The following is a 23,241-nucleotide window of genomic DNA, read 5'->3' as shown; positions in this document are numbered from 1 at the left end:
TGTGAAAAGGCTAGGAAGTTGCATGACAATTTAATTAAAAAAATGCCAGCAACTAGTGGTGATGTGAGTGAATTTAAGGCCAGCAAAGGTTGGTTTGAGAGATTTAAAGGGAAGGGAAGTAACCCCAGAAAAGGACTTGTAACCTCAAGTCCTAATGGAAGGGGATTCCCCTTCTAAACATTAACACCATCCACACTCTCCCCTCCTCCCATCCCATCAATCATCACCAGATCTTCAATAAAGGTAAGTGTCATGTAACTGTGCATGTCTTCTTCAGTTTGTGTGTATTAAAATTAATATTTCATGTGGTAAAAACAATTTTTTTTTCATACTTTGGGGTGTCCTACACGGATTAATTTGATTTCCATTATTTCTTATGGGGAAAATTAACTTGACTAACGATAATTTTGACAAACGATGAGCTCTCAAGAATGGATTAATAGCGTTAGTCGAGGGTCCACTGTAAACCAAAGTTTGCCAGGTGAGCGGCAGTCACCGCTGTTGCCATGCGCGGCTCATTATCTGCAAACTTCACGCCTCTATATCTCGGTAAGTACTGATGGCAAAAAAAATTTTTTTTTTTTGGCCTAAAACAATCAGAAAAATAATCTTAACATTTTCATAAGAAAAACAATTTTTTTTTTTTAATATTTTGCGACATAGAATGACAGTTTCAGAAAGGGGCCTGCGACAGTCAAAGGGTTAAATCAAGCAGGAAAAGGCTGGTAGTCCTGGATGTGAGAGAATGGGTCTCCATCGTCAGTGTGTGCGGTATAAAAAAAATTGGGGACCCAGTGGTGCATTGTGGGAAAGCCATTTTATTACACCTTGTTCACTGTCTAGCGGTAAGAAACTCCTCACTCCTCAGCTAATTGGGGCTCTTCTGTTCCCAAATGACAGTTCAAACACAGATGGAAGTGTCAGTGAAAACGAATTTCATGGTTTTGAGGAGTTTGTGACTGAAAGCAATGCTCAGGAAACCAACCTAAAGGAAGGAAGGTAGTAGAAAGGGAGGAAAGAAGGAAGAGATGAGAGGAAGGAAGAGATGAGAGAAATGAGGGAAGGAAGGAGGGAAGGAAGGAGGGAAGGAAGAAGGGAAGGAAGGAGGGAGGGAAGGAAGGAAGGAGGGAGGGAGGGAGGGAGGGAAGGAAGGAGGGAGGGAGGGAAGGAAGGAGGGAGGGGAAAGTAGGTAGGAAGAGATGAGAGGCAGGAGGAGGGAAGGTAGGTAGGAAGAGATGAGAGAGGATGGAATGAAGGAAGGAAAGGAAGGAAGGTAGGTGTGTGGGGAGGAAGGGATGTGTTGTGGAAGGCAGTAAGGTTAGTGAGTGGTGGTATGATGCATCATTGTGACACATGACACACCGGTGGCTCAGCATATTTACAAGTCCACCCCACACTACTACAAGCTTTCACAACCTCTTGTAGTTATAAGAACCTGTCCAGTGACTCTATATGAGTATATATATATGATAGAAAAATAGTAATAAACAACATTTTTTATTGTTGGTTTGTGTAAACATGTTTTGTAAACAATATAATGACAGCAAAGTTTGTGCTGTTATTGTGTAGTATACAATGAGTGAATATATACCAAATAGTCTTTATATTGGTCTCAGAGGTCATAAAAGTTACTTGAAAAAATAAAATATTAAAAAATAAAAGAAAAAAGTAGAAAAAACAAAAATAAACTATTACCGGATGACCAGCAGTCGGCAATGTTGCCGTATGCATTTCAATTTCTGCCAACTTCATGCCTCCATATCTCGGTAAGTATTGATGGCAAAAAAAATTTTTTAGCCTATAAAATAAAAAAAAAAAAAACTATCTTTTCATAAGAAAAATTTTTTTTTTTTTTTTTCAAATATTTACAAACCCTGAGAACAGGTTTGGGAGAGGGCCTGCTGACCCTGAAAGGGTTAAATGAGAGTACAGTGGACCCTCCCTTTTCGTCTATCTCCGTTATCACTGATTTCCATTTTTTTACTTTTTTCATCGATATTTTGGTTCCATTTTCATTGATTTCTTGTTTTCATCGATGGTACGGAACCTGTCCAGTGCACAGCGCACAGACAAAGCCACCTCCCTCACGCATTCTGAGGCAGTGTCATGTTGTTGTTTCTCAGTGAGTGAACATATCCTGCCAGGTCATATGAAACATTTTGTAATAATCCATTGTATTTGGCACTTGTTTATTGTGTGTGACTGCTAAATAAGCCACCAAGGCTCCAAATAAAGCTCCTAGTGCCAGTCCTTTGGTAAAGAAAGTGAGGAACACCGTAGAAATGAAAAAAAGAAATCATTCAAAAACATGATAGTAATAATGTTGGTAGAATTACCGACAATATGTAAAGTAAAAGGACACAAGTGCAACTAATGTGACATTTTTATTGTGGCAACGTTTCGCTCTCCAGGAGCTTTATCAAGCCGTTACAAACAGTACATGGATACAGAGGGTATATATAGGCTCAGAGTGAGGTGCAATACTAGTGGTAGTAGTACTGGTAGCGATATAAGTTGTAGTAGTAGTAGAGTGGGCCCCCGACTTACTATATTAATCCATTCCTGAGAGCACATCGTAAGACGAAATTATCGTAAGTCGAATTAGTTTTCCCCATAATAAATAATGGAAGATAAAAGCTATTACTTGGGTAACATAAAAATAGGTTAGACAAATATTTCTATTGGAGGCTGGATAGAGAAGGCCTGTTTCAATGTTCATTCTCTGTAATGTGCTTGTGTAGTATTAACAGGAGAGACTATGTGATGGCAGGGTTTACTGTTTTCAGGAGGATTCTTGCTAAGATTTCAGAGATGGTGAAGCTGCCTTTGTTTTGTTTAATTGTATAAGAAACAGTGATTAGTGCTGATTCAAGGCACTTACATCTGCAGAAATTAGTTTCTTTGATCACTAATTGGGCGTCCCTGAATTTCACGAGATGACTGGTGGAATTTCGGTGTTGTACACCAATGGTAGGGGCGCCATTAGTACACTAACAGAAAACACCATAAGTGTCCGGGGCCCAAGACTGTTCAACAGCCTCCCATCAAGCATTAGGGGAATTACCAATGGACCCCTGGCTGCCTTCAAGAGAGAGCTGGACAGATACCTAAAGTCAGTGGCAGATCAGCCGGGCTGTAGCTCATACGTTGGACTGCTTGCAGCCAGCAGTAATAGCCTGGTTGATCAGGCCCTGATCCACCGGGAGGAATGGTCATGGACCGGGACATGGGGGCGTTGATCCCTAGAATAACCTCCTGATACACAGGTGTTGTTCAAGTTATCGTTCCTACATGCATGAATGTGTTCATTGAGGCGGGTGTCGAAGTTTCTTGCTGTTTCACCTACATAAATCTTGTTGCAGCCTCCACAGGGTGTTTTGATTTTGTCCTGGTTAGATCCTTTATTCAAGTGCTGGAAGCGATGGTGACTCTGGTGTTAGCTTGTGAAAGTACAGTGGACCCCCGCATAGTGACCTTAATCCGTGCAAGAGGGCTGGTTGTTATGCGAAATGTTCGGTATGCGAATGAATTTTCCCCATAAGAAATAATGGAAATCAAATTAATCCATGCAAGACACCCAAAAGTATGAAAAAAAATTTTTTTACCACATGAAATATACATTTTCCTACACACAAAGAGAAGGATACATGCACAATAGTAGAGTAGTACATGCACAATATATATTGTGCATGTACTACTCTACTAAATGAAGAATAAATGACACTTACCTTTATTGAAGATGCAGCAATGACTGATGAGACACTGTGTCCTGGGAGTGCCTTTTCCTCCTGAGTACTGTAGGTCCTGTTAGGTATTTTCTTCCAGAACATGCCTTATCACACTGTGTATGCCACTACGATTCTTAAATCTCTCAAACCAACCTTTGCTGGCTCTAAATTCACCAATATGAGCACTAGTTCCAGGCATTTTCAGAAATGTTCAGTGAAACCTGACTGTTGAATTCATGCGGGAATTCAAAGGTTATGTAGAGGCTGAAAAATTCCAATCTCAACAAGTGTTCAACTGTGACGAAATAGGGCTGATTTGGAAGAAAATGCCAGAGGACCTACATCACACAGGAGGAAAAGGCACACCCAGGACACAAGCCTTTGCAAGACAGGTTAACTCTCTTGTTGTGTGGTAATGCTAGAGAGGATTTCAAAGTGAAGCCTTTACTCATGTATCACTCTGAAAACCTCAGAGTGTTCAAGAAAAACAGTGTTGTCAAGAGTAAATTGTGTGTGATGTGGAAGGGTAACAGTAGGGCATGGGTCGCTAGGGAAATTTTCCTGGAATGGTTCAATGAAGTGTTTGGCCAGAGTGTGAAGAAATACCTGGATACTAATTTGATTTCAACTATCCAGTAAAGTGAACATCAAAATGGTATACAATACCGACAGGTTGGTAGGTAAGACACATAGGCAACAGTTAGGCAACTTTATTCCGAAACGTTTCGCCTACACAGTAGGCTTCTTCAGTCGAATACAGAAAGTAGGCAGGAACAGTAGAGATGTGAAGACGATGTAATCAGTCCATCACCCTTGAAGTCGTAGAATTTGAGGTTGTCAGTCCCTCAGCCTGAGAGGGACCTGACCTCTCAGTGACTACATTCTCACTACTACTACTCCTCTGCACCTCTCCTTCCGACAGTATTTAAGTCTCTGCACTGTCGCTTGATCTTCAGATAGTTCCTGACTATGGAACTGAACTTCTCCAGGCTGAGGGACTGACAACCTCAAATTCTACGACTTCAAGGGTGATGGACTGATTACATCGTCTTCACATCTCTACTGTTCCTGCCTACTTTCTGTATTCGACTGAAGAAGCCTACTGTGTAGGCGAAACGTTTCGGAATAAAGTTGCCTAACTGTTGCCTATGTGTCTTACCTACCAACCTGTCGGTATTGTATACCATTTTGATGTTCATCTTGTCAGACACTGCAACACATGGCCTCTTGGTACAGAAAACACCTTGGACAACCCTTTCAAGTGAGAACTGTTGGATCTGAGAGGGACCTGACCTCTCAGTGGCTACATTCTCACTACTACTACTACTCTGCACCTCTCCTTCCGACAGTATTTAAGTCTCTGCACTGTCGCTTGATCTTCAGATAGTTCCTAACTATGGAACTGAACTGCTCCAGGCTGAGGGACTGACAACCTCAAATTCTACGACTTCAAGGGTGATGGACTGATTACATCGTCTTCACATCTCTACTGTTCCTGCCTACTTTCTGTATTCGACTGAAGAAGCCTACTGTGTAGGCGAAACGTTTCGGAATAAAGTTGCCTAACTGTTGCTTATGTGTCTTACCTACCAACCTGTCGGTATTGTATACCATTTTGATGTTCATCTTGTCAGACACTGCAACACATGGCCTCTTGGTACAGAAAACACCTTGGACAACCCTTTCAAGTGAGAACTGTTGGATCTGAGAGGGACCTGACCTCTCAGTGGCTACATTCTCACTACTACTACTCCTCTGCACCTCTCCTTCCGACAGTATTTAAGTCTCTGCACTGTCGCTTGATCTTCAGATAGTTCCTAACTATGGAACTGAACTTCTCCAGGCTGAGGGACTGACAACCTCAAATTCTACGACTTCAAGGGTGATGGACTGATTACATCATCTTCACATCTCTACTGTTCCTGCCTACTTTCTGTATTCGACTGAAGAAGCCTACTGTGTAGGCGAAACGTTTCGGAATAAAGTTGCCTAACTGTTGCCTATGTGTCTTACCTACTATCCAGTAAAGTGGTTAGAAATTGGCAATTTTGCCAATTTCACACAAATTTCAGAGTGGTTAGAAATTGGCAATTTTGCCAATTTCACACAAATTTCAGAAGATGCAAATTTCCAAATAGGGTCAAGAATAAACAAGAAAGACACTCCTGGCACTAAAATAACACGTTCTCTGTTCGTTAGTCATGTCCCCAGGCCCCTCTTATATTTCTTTGGCTTTCCACTTTGAATTTTTATTCTTACAAAAAATAGAAGATTTACTGTTATGCATACTACTGCATTAGTGTAGAAATGGTATAAATAATATCAGCGCACTTGTGAAAGAATATTAGACTCATCACTTGATGTGTATTGGATGCTTGGCATGATTTGTTTACTTTTGAGCTTTGGTGGTAAAAATCGAACATTTCTGCTACTTTGAGCTCAATTTCAAGGTACTTTTCATTGGGAAACCAGTCAAAATCATCTCAATTTCTGTATTATGTCTTCCATTCTATAAAATGAGACCATGAAAACTAGAATGCAACCATTAATACCATACAAAAATACAGTGCAAAGTCGCTGTTTTAATCCAAAAACACGGTCAAAGTTTTTTTTTTTTCTCATTACGCACTTTGTGCTGCAGGATTTTTTTTATACTGCGCACACTGACCACATAGACCCATTCTTTCATATGTAGGCCTACCAGCTTTCTCTCGCTAGATTTGAAGACGCTAGAATTTAGGCGTACTAGTGTGTCAATAACCCTGGTGCGTAAGCCGTACTAGTACGTCGAAAACCCTGAAAGGGTTAATGGACAATGCTCCTGCTCATCCTCCAGACTTGGAAGACCAATTGTCTAAGGAATTCAGTTTTGTAACAGTGAAGCTCTTGCCTCCTAACACCACTCCTCTCATCTAGCCCATGGACCAGCAGATCATTGCAAACTTCAAAATACTGTACACCAAAGCAATGTTTCAAAGGTGCTTTGACATAACCTCGGACTCTGAATTGACCCTATGAGAGTTCTGGAAGAATCACTTCAAAATCTTCCACTGTATAAGCCTTATAGATAAGGCTTGGCAGGGAGAGACTTCCAGGACAATGAACTCTGGTTGGGGAAAACTGTGGCCACATTGTGTCCACAAGAAGGATTCTGAAGGATTTGAGGTTGACCCTGTCGACCCTACACCTGTTGTGCAAGCAACTGTGGCACTGGGGAATTCCATGGGGTTAGATGTGTTATAGTGAGTTCACTATAATTATAGTGAGCACACTATAAGATAGTGTGCTCACTATAAGACAGTGCACTCAATATAGAATAGTGTGCTCACTATAATTATAGTGAGCTCACTATAAGATAGTGTGCTCAATAAAGATAGTCATGCTCACTATAATTATAGTGTGCTCACTATAAGATAGTGTACTCAATATACGATAGTGCACTGAATATAAGATAGTCATGCTCACTAAAAGATAGTGTGCTCACTATAATTATAGTGAGCTCACTATAATTATAGTAAGCATACTGTAAGATAGTGTGCTCACTATACGATATTGCACTCAATATAAAATAGTCATGCTCACTATAATTATAGTGAGCTCACTGTTAGATAGTGTGCTCACTATAATTATAGTGAGCTCACTATTAGATAGTGTGCTCACTATCATTATAGTGAGCTCGGTATAAGATAGTCGTGCTCACTATAAGATAGTGCACTCGATATTAGTGTGCTCATTATAATTATAGTGAGCTCACTATAAGATAGTGTGCTCAATATAAGATAAAGTGTTCACTATAAGATAGTGTGCTCACTATAATTATAATGTGCTCAATATAAGATAGTCATGCTCACTAAAAGATAGTGTGCTCACTATAAGATTGTGTGCTCATTGTATGATAACTTACTGTTATCATACAATGAATGCTCAACTCACTGTTATCATACAATGAATACACAACTTACTGTTGCCATACAATGAACACTCAACTTACTGTTGTCATACAATGAACACTCAACTTAATGTTATCATACAATGAACACTCAACTTACTGTTGTCATACAATGAACACTCAACTTAATGTTATACAATGAACACTCAACTTACTGTTATCATACAATGAACACTCAATTTACTATTATACAATGAGTGCTCAACTTACTGTTATCATACAATGAACACTCACCTTATCATTGTCATACAATGATCACTCAACTTACTGTTATCATACAATGAACACTCAACTTACTGTTGTCATACAATAAACACTCAACTTGTTGTTAAAATACAATGATCACTCAACTTACTGTTGTCATACCATGACATCCTTGGATCAAACAAGTCTTTCATTCTTCAAGGACCTTACTGATTTATTACTTCTCTATAATTATAATAATGCTATTAACCTAAAACAGGAAACACAATTTAAAACTCACCTATGAAAAGAGTCGACCATTTTAAGTTGTCCTCTGAGATCTTTTTTTGTGAGATGGTCCAGCATCCTGGCATCAACTAGACACTCCATGAAGGTAGTGCGGTACTGGGGCAGACCTAGAGCTGGAAGCCACTCATTACCAACCCACTCGTGATTCATGTCACCAAAGGCTAAGGTAGTGCGGGAAGTCTTGGGTGCCGAAGGAGACGTCAATGACACCATCTCCTGAATGGCCAGTCGTAACTTGAGGCGGTGTAGTGGATTAGATATACCAATCTCTCGCTGAATCTCTGCATCACTCAGAGCAGACATGATGGCTCCGGACTTGACGTTTGCTCGACAAGCTGCCACATACCAGGCTGGCATGCCCACCCAGAGTTCCAACCAAGCAACAATTGTGGGACCATTCCATAATGCAAATGGAGTTCCAGCTTTCATAGCTTCAGCCAATAATTCATGTCTATAACCAGGTAAACTGAAAAGATAAAATACACATAAAATATCATAATCTAATATAGTAGGGCCCACTTATATCGCAGGTTAGGTTCCAGGCTACTGCCGCAAAGCAGACATTGCCAGAAAGCCGAACTCCATTTTTTCACTTATAAATGCATATAAATGCCAGATAAATTTACACTAACATATATTAAGTTAGCAATAGAACTAGGCATTAAAAAACAATAAAAAGTAAAATACACACACAGTACACTCATTATTTACCTCAAAATATTTGTAGTCTTAATGTAGGCAAAAAAGTATGGTAGCCCTCCTGGCCACTCCACCCACACATAATATGCTACGACGCTTAAAGCACCGTAGAGTGATAAAATGCATATACAGTACACTCATTACTTACCTTAAAATATTTGTAGTCTTAATGGTCTTAATGTAGGGTGAGAGGTGAAAAGTATTTATTCATAGAAAGTCGTGCGGGAGGGAGGGGAGGGTAGCCCGCCTGGCCACCCCACCTACTATGACATTTAAGCGCCCTTACCTTACCTTTGATATACCTTTGAAGAGTTTCGAGGGCTTGTCTACTCTCTGAGCTGGGCCATAGGCCAGGCTCATCTGGTGCTTGCCTGGTCAACCAGTCTGTTGCTGCTGGTGGCCTGCTGCCCCACATATCCATCACAGCCTGGTTGATCTGGCACCTGGTGAAGATACTTGTCCAGTTTTCTCTTGAAGGCTTTTACAGTTGTTCCAGCCGTGATTCTGATATCTTCTGGTAAGATGTTGAATAGTCTGGGACCCCGGATGTTGATACAGTGCTCCCTTATTGTACCCACTGCACCCCTGCTTCTCACTGGATTTATTTTGCACTTCCTCCCATATCTCTCACTCCAGTATGTTATGGCAGTGTGAAGATTTAGGACAAGGCCCTTGAGTACTTTCCAGGTACATATTATCATGTATCTCTCCTCTGCTCCAATGAATACATGTTTAAAACTTGAAGGCATTCCCAGTAGTTTAGGTGCTTTACTGGCTAAATGTGAGCCATAAATGATCTCTACATTTGTTCCAGCTCCAATATTTCTCCTGAGCAATATTCTAAGTGAGGGAGCACTAGTGATTAGAGCGATAAAATACATATACAGCACACTCATTACTTACCTTAAAATATTTGAAGTCTTAGTGTAGGGTGACAGGTGAATAAGCGAGATAAAAATGAATAAATGAGAGAGAGAACGGGTAGAGGACAGAGCCACAGAGTACTTATGTAAACAAACACGTCTGGTTATGATTGATACACATTCATACAAACACCTTACATTGTGTACAAGTTTTTCTCTACAGTGGTACAGTAGAATAAATAAAGACCAATACTTCCATTCTCATGTAGTTTTTAGAAGGAATGATGCTCTGACAAATTATTATTATTATTACAAATTATTATTATTACAAATTACTATTATGTTTATATTAATCCGTTCCAGAGAGCACATCGTAAGACAAAATTACCGTAAGTCGAATTAATTTTCCCCATAAGAAATAATGGAAATCAAATTAATTCATTCCAGACACCCCAAAGTATGAAAAAAAAAAGATTTTTACCACATGAAATATACATTTTCCTACACAGAAAAAGAAGGATACATGCACAATATATATTGTGTAATGAAGAATAAATGACAACTTTATTGAAGATGTAGTGATGAGTGATGAGATGGGAGGAGAGGAGATGATAGAGGTGTATTAATTTTTGGGAGGGGAATCCCCTTCCATAAGGACTTTAGGTACCAAGTCCTTTTCTGGGGTTACTTCTCTTCTTTTAATGCCACTGGGAATGATTTGAGAGTCACTGGACTTGCGTCGCACCAAAAATCTGTCCATAGAGCTCTGTACCTCATATTCCTTGAAGATTTTCCTAAAGTGGTTCACAACATTGTCATTGTAAAAGTCACCAGCACGGCTTGCAGTAGCTGTGTCAGAATTATTTTCTTCCATAATCCACTTTGCACAAATTTCCTTAATCTTTGAAGAAGGCAACTTTCTCAATTTCTCTCTCCCCTCCTCTGAAGCAATTTCCTCAGTTGTGGCCTCTTGCTCTTGCAGCTCATCAGTGGTTAGTTCTTCATCGTTATCCTCCACCAACTCTTCCACATCCTCCCCACTAACCTCCAACCCCAAGAACTTCCCCAGTGCCACAATAGATTCCACAACTGGCATAGGCTCCCGAGGGTTATCCCCAAACCCTTAAAAATCCCTCTCTTGTACACATTGTGGCCACAATTTCCTCCAGGCAGAGTTCAAGGTTCTGTTAGTCACTCCCTCCCAACCCTTACCTATAAGGTTTATGCAACTGAGGATACTAAAGTGATCTTTCCAAAACTTTCTTAGGGTCAGTCCGAGTGTCTGAGGTCACTTCAAAGAACTTTTGAAATATTGCTTTGGTGTACAGTTTTTTGAAATTTGAAATGACCTGCTGGTCCATAGGCTGGAGGAGAGGAATGGTATTAGGAGGCAAGAACTTGACTTTGATAAAACTCAGATCCCCTGAAATTCGCTCTGCCAAGTCTGAAGGATGACCAGGAGCATTGTCTAATACCAAGAGGCACTTAAGCTCCAATTTATTTTCCAGGAGATAATTTTTCACAGTGGGGGCAAACACATGGTGAAACCAGTCATAGAAGTCCCTAGTGACCCATGCCTTACTGTTTGCCCTCCACATCACACACAAATTAGCCTTGACGACATTGTTTTTCCTGAACACTCTGGGAGTTTCAGAGTGATACACGAGTAGAGGCTTCACTCTGCAATCCCCACTAGCATTACTACACAACATTAAAGTAACCCTGTCCTTCATAGGCTTGTGTCCTGGGAGTGCTTTTTCCTCCTGTGTAATGTAGGTCCTGTTTGGCATTTTCTTCCAAAACAGGTCTGTTTCATCACAATTAAGCACTTGTTGGGGTTTCAATCCTTCATCCTCTATGTACTCCTTGAATTCCTGCACATATTTTTCAGCCACTTTTTGGTCCGAACTGGCAGCCTCACCATGCATAATCACACTATGTATGCCACTACGATTCTTAAATCTCTCAAACCAACCTTTGCTGGCCTTAAATTCACTCACATCACCACTAGTTGCAGGCATTTTTTTAATTAAATCGTCATGCAACTGCCTTGCCTTTTCACATATGATCGCTTGAGAGATGCTATCTCCTGATATCTGTTTTTCGTTTATCCACACCAATAACAGTCTCTCAACATCTTCGAGTACTTGCGATCTGTGTTTCGTAAAGATACTTGCACCTTTCACAACAACAGCTTCCTTGATTGCCTTTTTGTTGGCCAGGATAGCAGCGATGGTTGATTGGAGTTTATTGTACAACCTGACCAACTCAGAGACATGCACTCCACTTTCATACTTATTAATTATCTCCTCCTTCATTTCTATAGTAATTTTCACCCTTTTTAAAAAAACACAGCGTTGGCACTAGAAGCTTTCTTTGAACCCATGGTGGCTTATTTAGCAGTAACAAGCACTAAAAACACTAGAATAATACAAAATGTTCTGAATATATGCGTGGAAGCGACCACACTGGCTTGTAAACATTGGCACACAAACTGAAGACATATAATGTATATTACCTTTTCATTTAATTTTATATTGCTTATATTTGCGATAATAGCTAAATCGTAAATGTATTGCTTTATATTGTTATTTGACGTAGTTATGTTAGTTAGGATGTACATAATATGTGCTCAGTTCAAGTCTTGATTGTCAAACTACTGTAATTATCGCTTGTCGCTCGTTATACTGCCGGCTTCTGAGCTGTGCTGTCCACGGGGCTATCACGTGATCGAGGGGGGGTGTCCTCACCTCTCGTGAAGTATTCAGTCTGCTCTAGACTCTCTTGGTGGTTGGACAGATTGTCTGTCTCATTATTCTTGTTAGTTCTGTAGAACTCTGTTCACAGAACATTGTATAGACTTAGTGATTTTCGACGTTGTACTGAGGTTGTGTGTCTCATAGACACTCTGAGTAATCTCAGGTCCTTAGCTATAGCTTCTGACCTAATTTTGTACTGGTTTCTGTGTATTGTCACAGTCGGTGATTTTCCTATGCTGAACTTAGATTCAGTAGTATGGGAGTTTTGTAACTTTTGTGGAGGATCTGCTGATGGTCCCTACTTAGTGTCGTTATATTATCTCCTTGTTCCTGATTCTGTGTCGCAGTCGCTTGTTATATGGCTATTGGGCTTAGCATTCTTTTCATTGTTCAAGCAGACTGTTCTGGTTGCCAGTCGGTCAAGAAGTTAGTTTATTTGAGGACTTTGTCAGTCACTTGTTTAAGTCTAGTCGAGTCGTGAGACATAGCGAACTACTTAGAGCACTTACACACATACACACTTACTTGTACATATTTGTAATATCTTATTAAATGTTAATGTACCAGACGGTACTTAAGAATTATAAATGTGATATGTGCTTTCAGCACAATAATATTGAACTCGAGAGATTGATTTTATTTTGATTGCTGTGATTAATTTAATTTGATAATATACCTCTAGACTTAATAAATTTATTAAATTTTAATTTCTCTAGTTAGTAGCCTACCAGTTGTAATCCTGAAGCACTATTGAATAATACTGAATTTTAATGGATAATTGGACAAGGATACTGACTACTTGTTACGAAAACCCAGTAACAGGCTGGATGCTAGAAGGGCAGTCCTTTCTAGTATTCACTGGAGATCTCTAAGCTTTTAGAATCGCGTTTTTTGTAACAAATGGGGGCCTGTCCGGGAGGCTCTTGATCCAAGGTGTTGGAGAAATTGTCCAGTTTGACATACTAGTAACTCTATGATCAAACACTTTGAGTACTTTCCTAATCTGAAGACTTTGAGTTTAGTCTTGTACAACATACCAGGTGGATGTATGTACCTGACTGAGTCTCTTGATCCAAGGAGATGGAAATACTGTTTATGAGTTCTAGCTCTAAGACAACCAACACTAAAATTCCTATTAGGATTATAGTTTCCCATAATCACTCTCTCGTAGTACAATTATTTTCGTGATGTATGCCAAAGTGAAACAGTTAATTGATACTCTGACTTTGTCTGAGTTAAGTACATTAAAACTTCAGACGTGTTGGCAAGTAGCCAAATATCTCGGTGTGACGTATAACAGGAATTACACCGCAGAAACTGTCAGAGCATTAATTAAAGATATATTGTTTCCTGCTCATACAGAGATGTCTGATTATGATTCAGATTCAGAAAGTCTAGTGTCACAATTAGGAAGTATGACTCTATTTGATGAAGTAGAAGAAAGAGCAACTAGAGCAGAAGTGAGCCTAGTGTCTGAGCCTAGTGTAGCTCAGTTCTCGCTCGCTCCTTCCTTCACTGACACTATAGTACAGAGTATAGCTGGTAGCTTGACTACAGCCTAATACTAGTACTGTGTATGCTACACCTCTATCTACTTATCCTAGACCAGATCTAGACACTCTAGAGACGGCTGGACGAAGTGTCCGACCTAAGGACCGTCCAGACCATGTTAATTTCCCTACTCCTCCATTACCCACTGGTCCTATCTCTCAGGAACAGTTTGAGAGGTTTGAACGCCTCATTATGTTGCAGACTGCACAAATAGAGGCACAGAGGAAATTGAACGAAGAAGATTTCCAAAGAGAAAATGTTCGTCTGGGAAGACAACAGACTGATAGATCACAGGACACATTTAATGTGCAGAAAGCTGCATCCATGGTTCCTAAGTTTTTTGAAAGTGACTTAGACACCTATTTTGATGTGTTTGAGAACCAGGCACGTGCTATGAACTGGCCACGTAAGCACTGGGCAACATTGTTGCATACAGCGTTGACAGGAAGAGCTCAAACTTGTACTGCTGCTTTACCATTTGCCAAGTACATTAGTTATGACGCTGTCAAACAAACTATTCTAGAGACATATAACTTGTTACCTGTAAGTTATCAAAGAGCATTTCGTACGTTACAACGACGACAAGATCAAACTTGTGTAGAGTTTGCTCGTGAGAAAAAAGTTGCATTTGAGAGATGGTGTAGGTCTGCCAAGTGTAACAACTACGACAGCCTTGTTCAGTTGTTACTACACGAAGAGTTTAACAACTGTATGTCTGCTGACATACAAGAATATCTGATCGATCATACTACCTCGGATATTCTGGAAACTGCAGCATTAGCAGACAATTACGAGATTTCTCACAAACTTGTACGTACTAAAACACAAAGAAACAAGGTAACTAAAAATTGTCCTAGAAGTTGGCAACCTAAATCAGCTGCTCATTGCCGGCCTGATGTACCTGCTACTGTAACTTCTCGTACCTTTACCAGGAAAACTCACAATCCTGAATCTGTCTCTGTGGCTAGACAGAAATCTGATATCGAGAAGAAGAAAGTTAAATGTATCTATTGTAACAGAAAAGGACATGTTAGAGAGTATTGCTATAAGTTAGAAAGAGATACGAGAGACAGTCGTACGGCTGGCGCCCCCACTCAAGTCGTATCTTCTTCCGAGCAACAAAGGCACCAAAATCCTAGTAATGTCTCTGATCCTACTGTTTTAGATAATGTTACTCAGGATAGATGACTAGCGTCAGAAAGTGTATCTGACGAAAAGATTCGTTCAGCGATGAGTCCTTACTTTTCGAGAGATAAAGTAGGATTTGACGAATCACATCTAACTGAGATAATTTCTTTCAGAGACACTGGCAGTTATCTCACGTTATTAAGAGAAGATGTACTGCCCATAACTGACGATACCTATTGCAAGATAGATGTATTGTTAGAAGCCTATGGAGGGGCTGTTATAAAAGTGCCTCTGCACAAAGTTTATATTGAAACAAGCTATTATACTGGTTATATTTCAGTGGGTATATCCAGTGGTGTATTTCCCATCAGGTCAGTGGACTTGTTGATAGGGAACGATATCCTTCATGCTGGTATATGTAAAGAACCACTTGTGATTGATAATAACACTGATGATAATTATGCCATTGAAGCTTGTAGAGAGAAACCTATTTTATTTCCTCTCAGCGCAATTACTAGAGCTATGTCAAAGATTCAACAACCATCCTTGTCTCCTGTTGAGTTAGTGGATGACAATGATTTGGGGTTGAATATGTTGTTTAGTGACGCTCTGCGCCCAGGATCATTAACACTGACTCCCCCCGGTCATCAACCTAGTCAGGACACAACTGACGTTAAATTTCTAACTCATGATGATTTAATCAAGGATCAGTTTGTTGATCAGTCACTGGAAAGACTGAGAGATATAGCAGTTACTGAGAGTGAAGCAAAGGATCTCGATAATTGTTACTATTATAGTAACGGTGTACTGATGGAGAAAAATACATGTAAGTTGTCAGCTGATAGTGTTTCCACCACAGTCAAGCATCTCGTAGTGTTACCAGTTACATTTCGTGAACAAGCCATTGATTTTGCTCACAATAGTCCCATAGGAGGACATTTGGGTGTCAAGAAGACACTCGGTAAACTGGCAAAACATTTTACTTGGCCAAAGATGAAGGAAACAGTAGCTGATCATGTGCGACGTTGCCACGTGTGTCAAGTGACAGGCAAGCCAGCGCACACACCTCCACCTACACCTCTCACTATGAGCTCTAGTAGCAAAGTTCAGTTCATCTGGACTAGAGATTGTTCAGACTCGTTCAAAAGGTTGAAGCGCTTGCTATCCTCTGCTCCTGTGTTGAAAAGTCCTAATTTCAATCTTCCCTTCTTTTTACATATAGATGCGAGTGGTTATGCAGTGGGTGCTGTGCTGCTCCAACAGTCAACATCCACTGATATTCTCCATCCTATATGTTACTATTCATCTAAGCTTAAACGACACCAGAAAAATTATGCCACTATTGAGAAAGAGGCTCTAGCTCTTGTGGTGTCCTTGGAACATTTTGACGTGTATTTGGGCACTTCCCCATTTAAAATTAACGTTTTTTCAGACCACAATCCACTCACTTATATAAACACTATGAAAAGTAAAAATGCTAGGATCATGAGGTGGGCCCTCAGAATCCAACCTTATTCTATTAGTATAAAACACATAAGTGGTCATTGTAATGTAATTGCTGACGCTCTGTCTCGTCCTTAATAATTATCAGTTACATTAAATTAACGTAATTTTATGCCCAAATACCTTTTGTTACTTGCTATGTCAAATTCAGTAAAGTAACTTAATCCCTCCAGCCCATATTAACTATATATACTCATGTCATGTCTAATTATTATATTTATATATTCACAGTAATGTTGTGTGAGGAGGAGACAAGCTGAGTGTTGAGTGAGTAGTGTGGTGCGGGTGATGTACTGCGTGACGCAACACTATCCTGTCGCAGACCCCCCCCCCACTACACACCTTAAGCTGTTTCATACTCAGATGTTCATACTGCCTCGCATTCCACAACCACTACTTAAGAGTGGAATGCAGTCTCCTCTACTATGATCGAGCCTCAACGTGCCCTCCTTGTCAGCGCTATCCTGTCTCTACACTGATGTACATAACCACGAGTATGCAGAGATACGATACTGTGTACTGCCCTAGTACTAGGGGCATATCCTAGTGACGGACGCTGTGAAATTGTAGAGGTGCTTGGCACAAGAGAGACTCGATTAATATTTATATTATAATTGTATTGATATGAGTAATCAGAAATAATGTGAAAGACATTAATGCAACTCCTAGTGCGACCCTCTGTCGGGTTGGGGGGGGGGGTGTTGCAACCCCTGAATGGGGTACAATGATTATTATGTATATATATACTGTATATTATCATTTCATATAATTTTATATTGCTTCTATTTGCGATAATAGCTAAATCGTAAATGTATGACTTTATATTATTATTTGACTTTATATTGTTATTTAGCTTATGTTGTTAGGATGTACATAAAATGTGCTCAGTTAGTCTTGATTGTCAAACTACTGTAATTATCGCTTGTCGCTCGTTATACTGCCGGCTTCTGAGCTGCAGTTGTCCACGTAGCTATCACGTGATCGAGGGGGGGGTGTCCTCACCTCTCGTGAAGTATTCAGTCTGCTGGAGACTCGCTTGGTGGTTGGACAGATTGTCTGTCTCATTATTCTTGTTAGTTCTGTAGAACTTTGTTCACAGAACATTGTATAGACTTAGTGATTTTCGACGTTGTACTGAGGTTGTGTGTCACATAGACACTCTGAGTATCTCAGGTCCTTAGCTATAGCTTCTGACCTAATTTTGTACTGGTTCCTGTGTATTGTCACAGTCACAGTTTTTCCTATGCTGAACATAGATTCAGTATTATGGGAGTTTTGTAACTTTTGTGGAGGATCTGCTGATGGTCCCTACTTAGTGTCGTTATATTATCTCCCAGTTCCTGATTCTGTGTCGCAGTCGCTTGATATTGCATTGCTATTGGGCTTAGCATTCTTTGTTGTTCAAGCAGACTGTTCGGGTTGCCAGTCGGTCAAGAAGTTAGTTTATTTGAGGACTTTGTCAGTCACTTGTTTAAGTCTAGTTGAGTCTTGAGACATAGCTAACTACTTAAGAGCACTTACACGCATACACACACTTGTACATATTTGTAATATCTTATTAAATGTTAATGTACCTGACGGTACTTAAGAATTATAAATGTGATATGTGCTTTCAGCACAATAATATTGAACTCGAGAGATTGATTTTATTTTGATTGCTGTAATTAATTTAATTTGATAATATACCTCTAGACAACTTACTACTTAATAAATTTATTAAATTTTAATTTCTCTAGTTAGTAGCCTACCAGTTGTAATCCTAAAGCACTATTGAACCATACTGAATTTTAATGGATAATTGGACAAGGATACTGACTACTTGTTACGAAAACCCAGTAACAGGCTGGATGCTAGAAGGGCAGTCCTTTCTAGTATTCACTGGAGATCTCTAAGCTTTTAGAATCGCGTTTTTTGTAACACACTGTGTCTGGTACACTCTGTCTGGTACACTTTGTCTGGTACACTTTGTCTGATACACTCTCTCTTGTACATTTTGTGTTGTACACTTCGTCTGGTACATTGTCTGGTACACTTTGTCTGATACACTTTGTCTGGTATGCTCTGTCTGGTACACATTGTCTGGTATGCACTGTTGGGTACACTTTGTCTGGTACATTCTATCTGGTACACTTTGTCTGATACACTTTGTCTGGTACACTTTGTCTGGTACATTCTATCTGGTACACTTTGACTGATACACATTGTCTGGTACACTTTGTCTGGTACATTCTGTCTGGTACACTTTGTCTGATACACTTTGTCATGCATTGTTTGGTACAGTTTGTCTGGTATGCTCTGTCTGGCACACTTTGTCTGGTATGCTCTGTCTGGCACACTTTGTCTGGTATGCTTTGTCTGGTACACTTTGTTTGGAGAATTTTGGTATGCACTGTCTATTACACTTTGTCTGGTATGCTCTTTTTGGTACACTTTGTCTGGTACTCTCTCTGGTACACTTTGTCTGTTATGCACTGTTTGGTACAATTTGTCTGGTATGCACTGTCTGGTACACTTTGCCTGATATGCTTTGCCTGGTACACTCTGTCTGGTATGCTCTTTCTTGTACACTTTGTCTGGTACACTTTGATCAATAAGTGACACTTGAAATTTTGAAAGTGCTGGAAATAATTACAAGGACACTATTTTGTATTACAGTACAGGCAGGCCGTTTTACAGTGCTTCGCTGTAGAGCATTTCGCTAATACAGCAGTTTTCAATTACAGTAGGGCCCCGCTTTACGGCGTTTTGCTTTACGGTGTTCTGCTAATACGGTCATTTCAAATTATGACCAAAACTCGCTATACGGCTCCCCCTACCTGACTTTCTAATATGGTCACTGCGCCCCACACGGTTTGTTTACATTCTCCGTGAGATCCATAAGCACTAAGTCTCTCCATTACGTCTGTAAACTCCAAAATTTCAAGTGTTTTTAAAAGTTATTTCATATTTTATATATACAGTGGACCCCCGCTTTACGATCAGCTCCCAATGCGACCAATTATGTAAGTGTATTTATGTACATGCGTTTGTACGTGTATGTTTGGGGGTCTGAAATGGACTAATCTAATTCACAATATTCCTCATGGGAACAAATTCGTTCAGTAATGGTACCTGAACATACTTCTGGAATGAAATAATATCGTAAACCAGGGGTCCACTGCACTCTGATAATTATACTTATGTATACCTGTACTTAAATAAACTTACATACTGTGCTGGCATGCAGGTACACATTAAAATCAGTAAGAGTGTTTTATGTCTCCAGACTTCATATTAATAATGATAATAATAATCACCGAGTCTCATTTAAATGTCATATATTACGTTAATATATACATTTTCATTAATCCATCTATGATATTTTTTTCAAAATTATATAATAAACACGATGCATAACATATAAATATGATAAATACACCCCACAGTAGATACAGTGGAACCTCAAAAATCGAACTTAATCCATTCCAGGAGCTAGTTCTAAATTCGAAAAGTCTGAAATTCGAAGCAATATTTCCCATAAGAAATAATGGAAATACAATTAATCCGTTCCAGAAACCCAAAAATATTCACACAAAAAATACATTTTATAGAGATTAATTACAGTTTTACATACAACAAATACTATAGTTTTTAATTATGTATAGTAATACATATAAAATAACATTTTTACTTACCTTTATTGAAGATTGGTGATGGCATCTGGAAGATAGGGAGGAGGAGAGAGGGAGTTGGGGTTAGTGTTTGGAAGGAGAATCCCCCTCCATGAGGACTTCAGGTAAAGCCCTCTCTGGGGTTACTTCCCTTCTCTGTCTTTTAATGCCACTAGGACCAGCTTGAGAGTCACTGGACCCCTGTCTCACAAAATAACTGTCCACAGTCCTCTGTTTCTGGTGCCTCTTTAACATTTCCCTAAAATGGGACATGGTTCTGTCACTGAACTTGTTGCAAAGATGGCTTGTTTCAGCTTGCTCAGGGTGGTACTTCTGCACAAACATTTGGACATCATTCCACTTGGCACAAATCTCCTTAATCTTTGAAGAAGGCACCTCATCCACTCCCTATATTAACACCTTTCGCAACATCAGCTTCCTTGATTTGTTCTTTCTTTGACAGGATAGAACCGATGGTCGACTTGTTTTTCCCATACATCCTGGCAAGCTCAACAAGTCTCACACCACTCTCATACTTCTGTATTATTTCCTTCTTCACATCTATGGTGTTTCTCACTTTCTTTACCACAGGGGTACCACTAGCAAGTTTCTTTGGACCCATGGCAGCTTATTTCAGTCCCACAAGCACTAAACACAATGAAATAATCGTAAAATGCATGAATGAGAGCGCAGGTTAGTGTTCACTCAAGCATAAGCAAAGCTAGACTGCTCACGGCGCCTGCGTGGGGACGAGGACAGAGCGGGCGGCAGACAGGTCCCATACCAGCGGTCCGAAAATAGGGGCACGTTCGATAATAGGGACACAGTTTGTCCGAAAAAATTGTCCTATTTTCGAAACGTTTGATATGCGATACGTTCAATTTTTGAGGTTCCACTGTATATTGTATACACAAATACAGTTACATAGATTATCATACATAACAACATATGTGTAGAGAACCTAGGATAACCCAATAAAGTCAGACAGAGTGACTTATTTCCATTGCCTTCACGCAGAGCATCATTTCTTCTCAAAATGATGTAACATGAGAATGGGAGTGTTCTTCTTTATTTATTCTACTGTATCAATGTACAACCTGTGTACAACCTGTACACAATGTAACTTGTACACAAACCAGACGTGTACACTTTGTTTGTTTACAAAACTTACCTTCGCCTGGTTTGTTTACATAACTCTGCGCCTGTCCTCTCTCATGCACTCATTATTTCTCTCTCTCATTTATTCGTTTTATCTCATTTACTTACTCCTGACCCTACATTAAGACTACAAATATTTTAAGGTAAGTAATGAGTGAACTGTATATACATTTTATCACTCTGGGAAGCTTAAATATCATAGAATAGTATGTGTGGGTGGGTTGGCCTGGTAAGGTAGCCTGGCTGATTACCATACATACCACACTTGATTTTATACAATAAACACTACTCATCTCACCCTAGATTAAGACTACAAATATTTTAAAGTAAGTAATGAGTAAACTGCATATGCATATTATCGCTCTGGAATGCTTAAATGTAATAGAATACTATGTGTAGGTGGGGTGGCCTGGTATGGTAGCCTGGCTGACTACCATACATACCACACTTGATTTCTTACAATAAATACTACTTGTCTCACCCTAGAATAAGACTATAAATATTTTAAGGTAAGTAATGAGTGTACTATGTGTGTATTTTACTTTTTTATTGATTTTTGATGCCTGGTTCTATTGCTAACTTAATATATGTTAGTGTAAACTTGTTATCTAGTATTTGTATGCATTTATAAGTGGAAAAAAGGGTGTTGGGTGTTCCACTTTACGGTGATTTCCGCTTTACGGCGGTAGCCTGGAACCTAACCTGCCATATAAGTGGGGCCCTACTGTATACCCATTCTTCATAGACTGAGACTTCCTACCATTAATATATTCACTACCCACTATATGCTAAGACTGAAAATATTTTAAGGTAAGTAATGTGTGTACTGTATATGGATTTTTAGGCCTAGCTCTATTGCTCATTTAATACAAGATAGTGTAAATATGTTATCAGGCATTAACATGCATTTGAAAGTGAAAAAAATACTATGTTTCACCTTACAGCAATTTTCACTTTAGAGCAGTAGCCCTGGACCTAATGTGCTGTATAAGCGGGGCCTGCCTGTATTAGCAAATTCTAATTCTGAGGAGCTTCTAGGAACATAAGCTACACATACAATTAGTATCTGACTGTACAATACACTACAGCAAATAATGAAGTAAAATACTTATAAAGGGACTCACTTCTTTTTGGTTCGTCTATCAATATCAGCTTTTTGTCCTAAACCAGCTAGGGATAAGGAGTCTGAGGAGCCAATGTCACCATCACTGTAGATCCCTGAAGAACTCAAGCCTGAGCCTGGGTGTTGCTGGAGTGCATCCTTCATCTTCCCTTGCTGCGAAGTAATCATAACCTTCATATACAAATTAAGACATATGCACTACATACAATTTTATGTGTAATGAGAGACAGAAGAAGACTACATTCTGTATGTGATATTTTGTATAATTATCTAATTTTAATTACTGTATTCAGCTGTGGTGAGAGAAGCAGAGTTATGCTCATGGTGTCCCAGCAACATTATAGTGACATTATAGTTACATTCTTTTAATTAGTCAATAGTTTTCACAACATGTAGTGTAACTGTGCATCTCCTAGTGGAGATCTTTACAGTTATCTGCCTGTACTTTAACCCTTTCAGGGTCGGCAGGCCCTCTCCTAAACTTGTTCTCAGGGTCAGAAATTTTTCAAAAAAAAAAAAAAAAAAAAAAAAATTCTTACGAAATGATAGAGAATCTTTTCCCGATCATAATGACACCAAAAGTATGAAATCTGATGGAAAACTTATGGAATTATGCTCTCGCAAAGTTAGCGGTCTCG

The 23,241-nt window shown here is 39.5% G+C and overlaps 1 protein-coding gene across 1 annotated transcript; it reads right to left on the bottom strand.

Moving 5' to 3' along the window:
* Positions 1–8,047: 8,047 nt before the first annotated feature.
* LOC138852006 (liprin-alpha-1-like) lies at positions 8,048–22,752 on the bottom strand. The gene is made up of 2 exons (XM_070081608.1): positions 22,605–22,752; positions 8,048–8,635 (listed from the first exon to the last, which is right to left on the bottom strand). The coding sequence occupies exons 1-2, from the start codon at positions 22,745–22,747 to the stop codon at positions 8,158–8,160; spliced, it is 621 nt and encodes a 206-aa protein (XP_069937709.1). The 5' UTR covers positions 22,748–22,752; the 3' UTR covers positions 8,048–8,157.
* Between the last annotated feature and the right edge of the window lie 489 nt (positions 22,753–23,241).

Source organism: Cherax quadricarinatus, unplaced genomic scaffold (assembly GCF_038502225.1).
Source record: "Cherax quadricarinatus isolate ZL_2023a unplaced genomic scaffold, ASM3850222v1 Contig3312, whole genome shotgun sequence".
NCBI lineage: Eukaryota > Metazoa > Arthropoda > Malacostraca > Decapoda > Parastacidae > Cherax > Cherax quadricarinatus.
Note: the sequence above shows the minus strand (reverse complement) of the source record. Positions and strands in the feature narration are given on the sequence as shown.

Excerpts from the sequence above, each read along its gene's own strand:
- LOC138852006 (XM_070081608.1), bottom strand. The coding sequence starts at position 22,747 with ATGAAGGATGCACTCCAGCAACACCCAGGCTCAGGCTTGAGTTCTTCA. Across the intron at positions 8,636-22,604 it reads GATAGACGAACCAAAAAGAA|TTTACCTGGTTATAGACATG; the intron begins GTGAGTCCCTTT and ends TTATCTTTTCAG.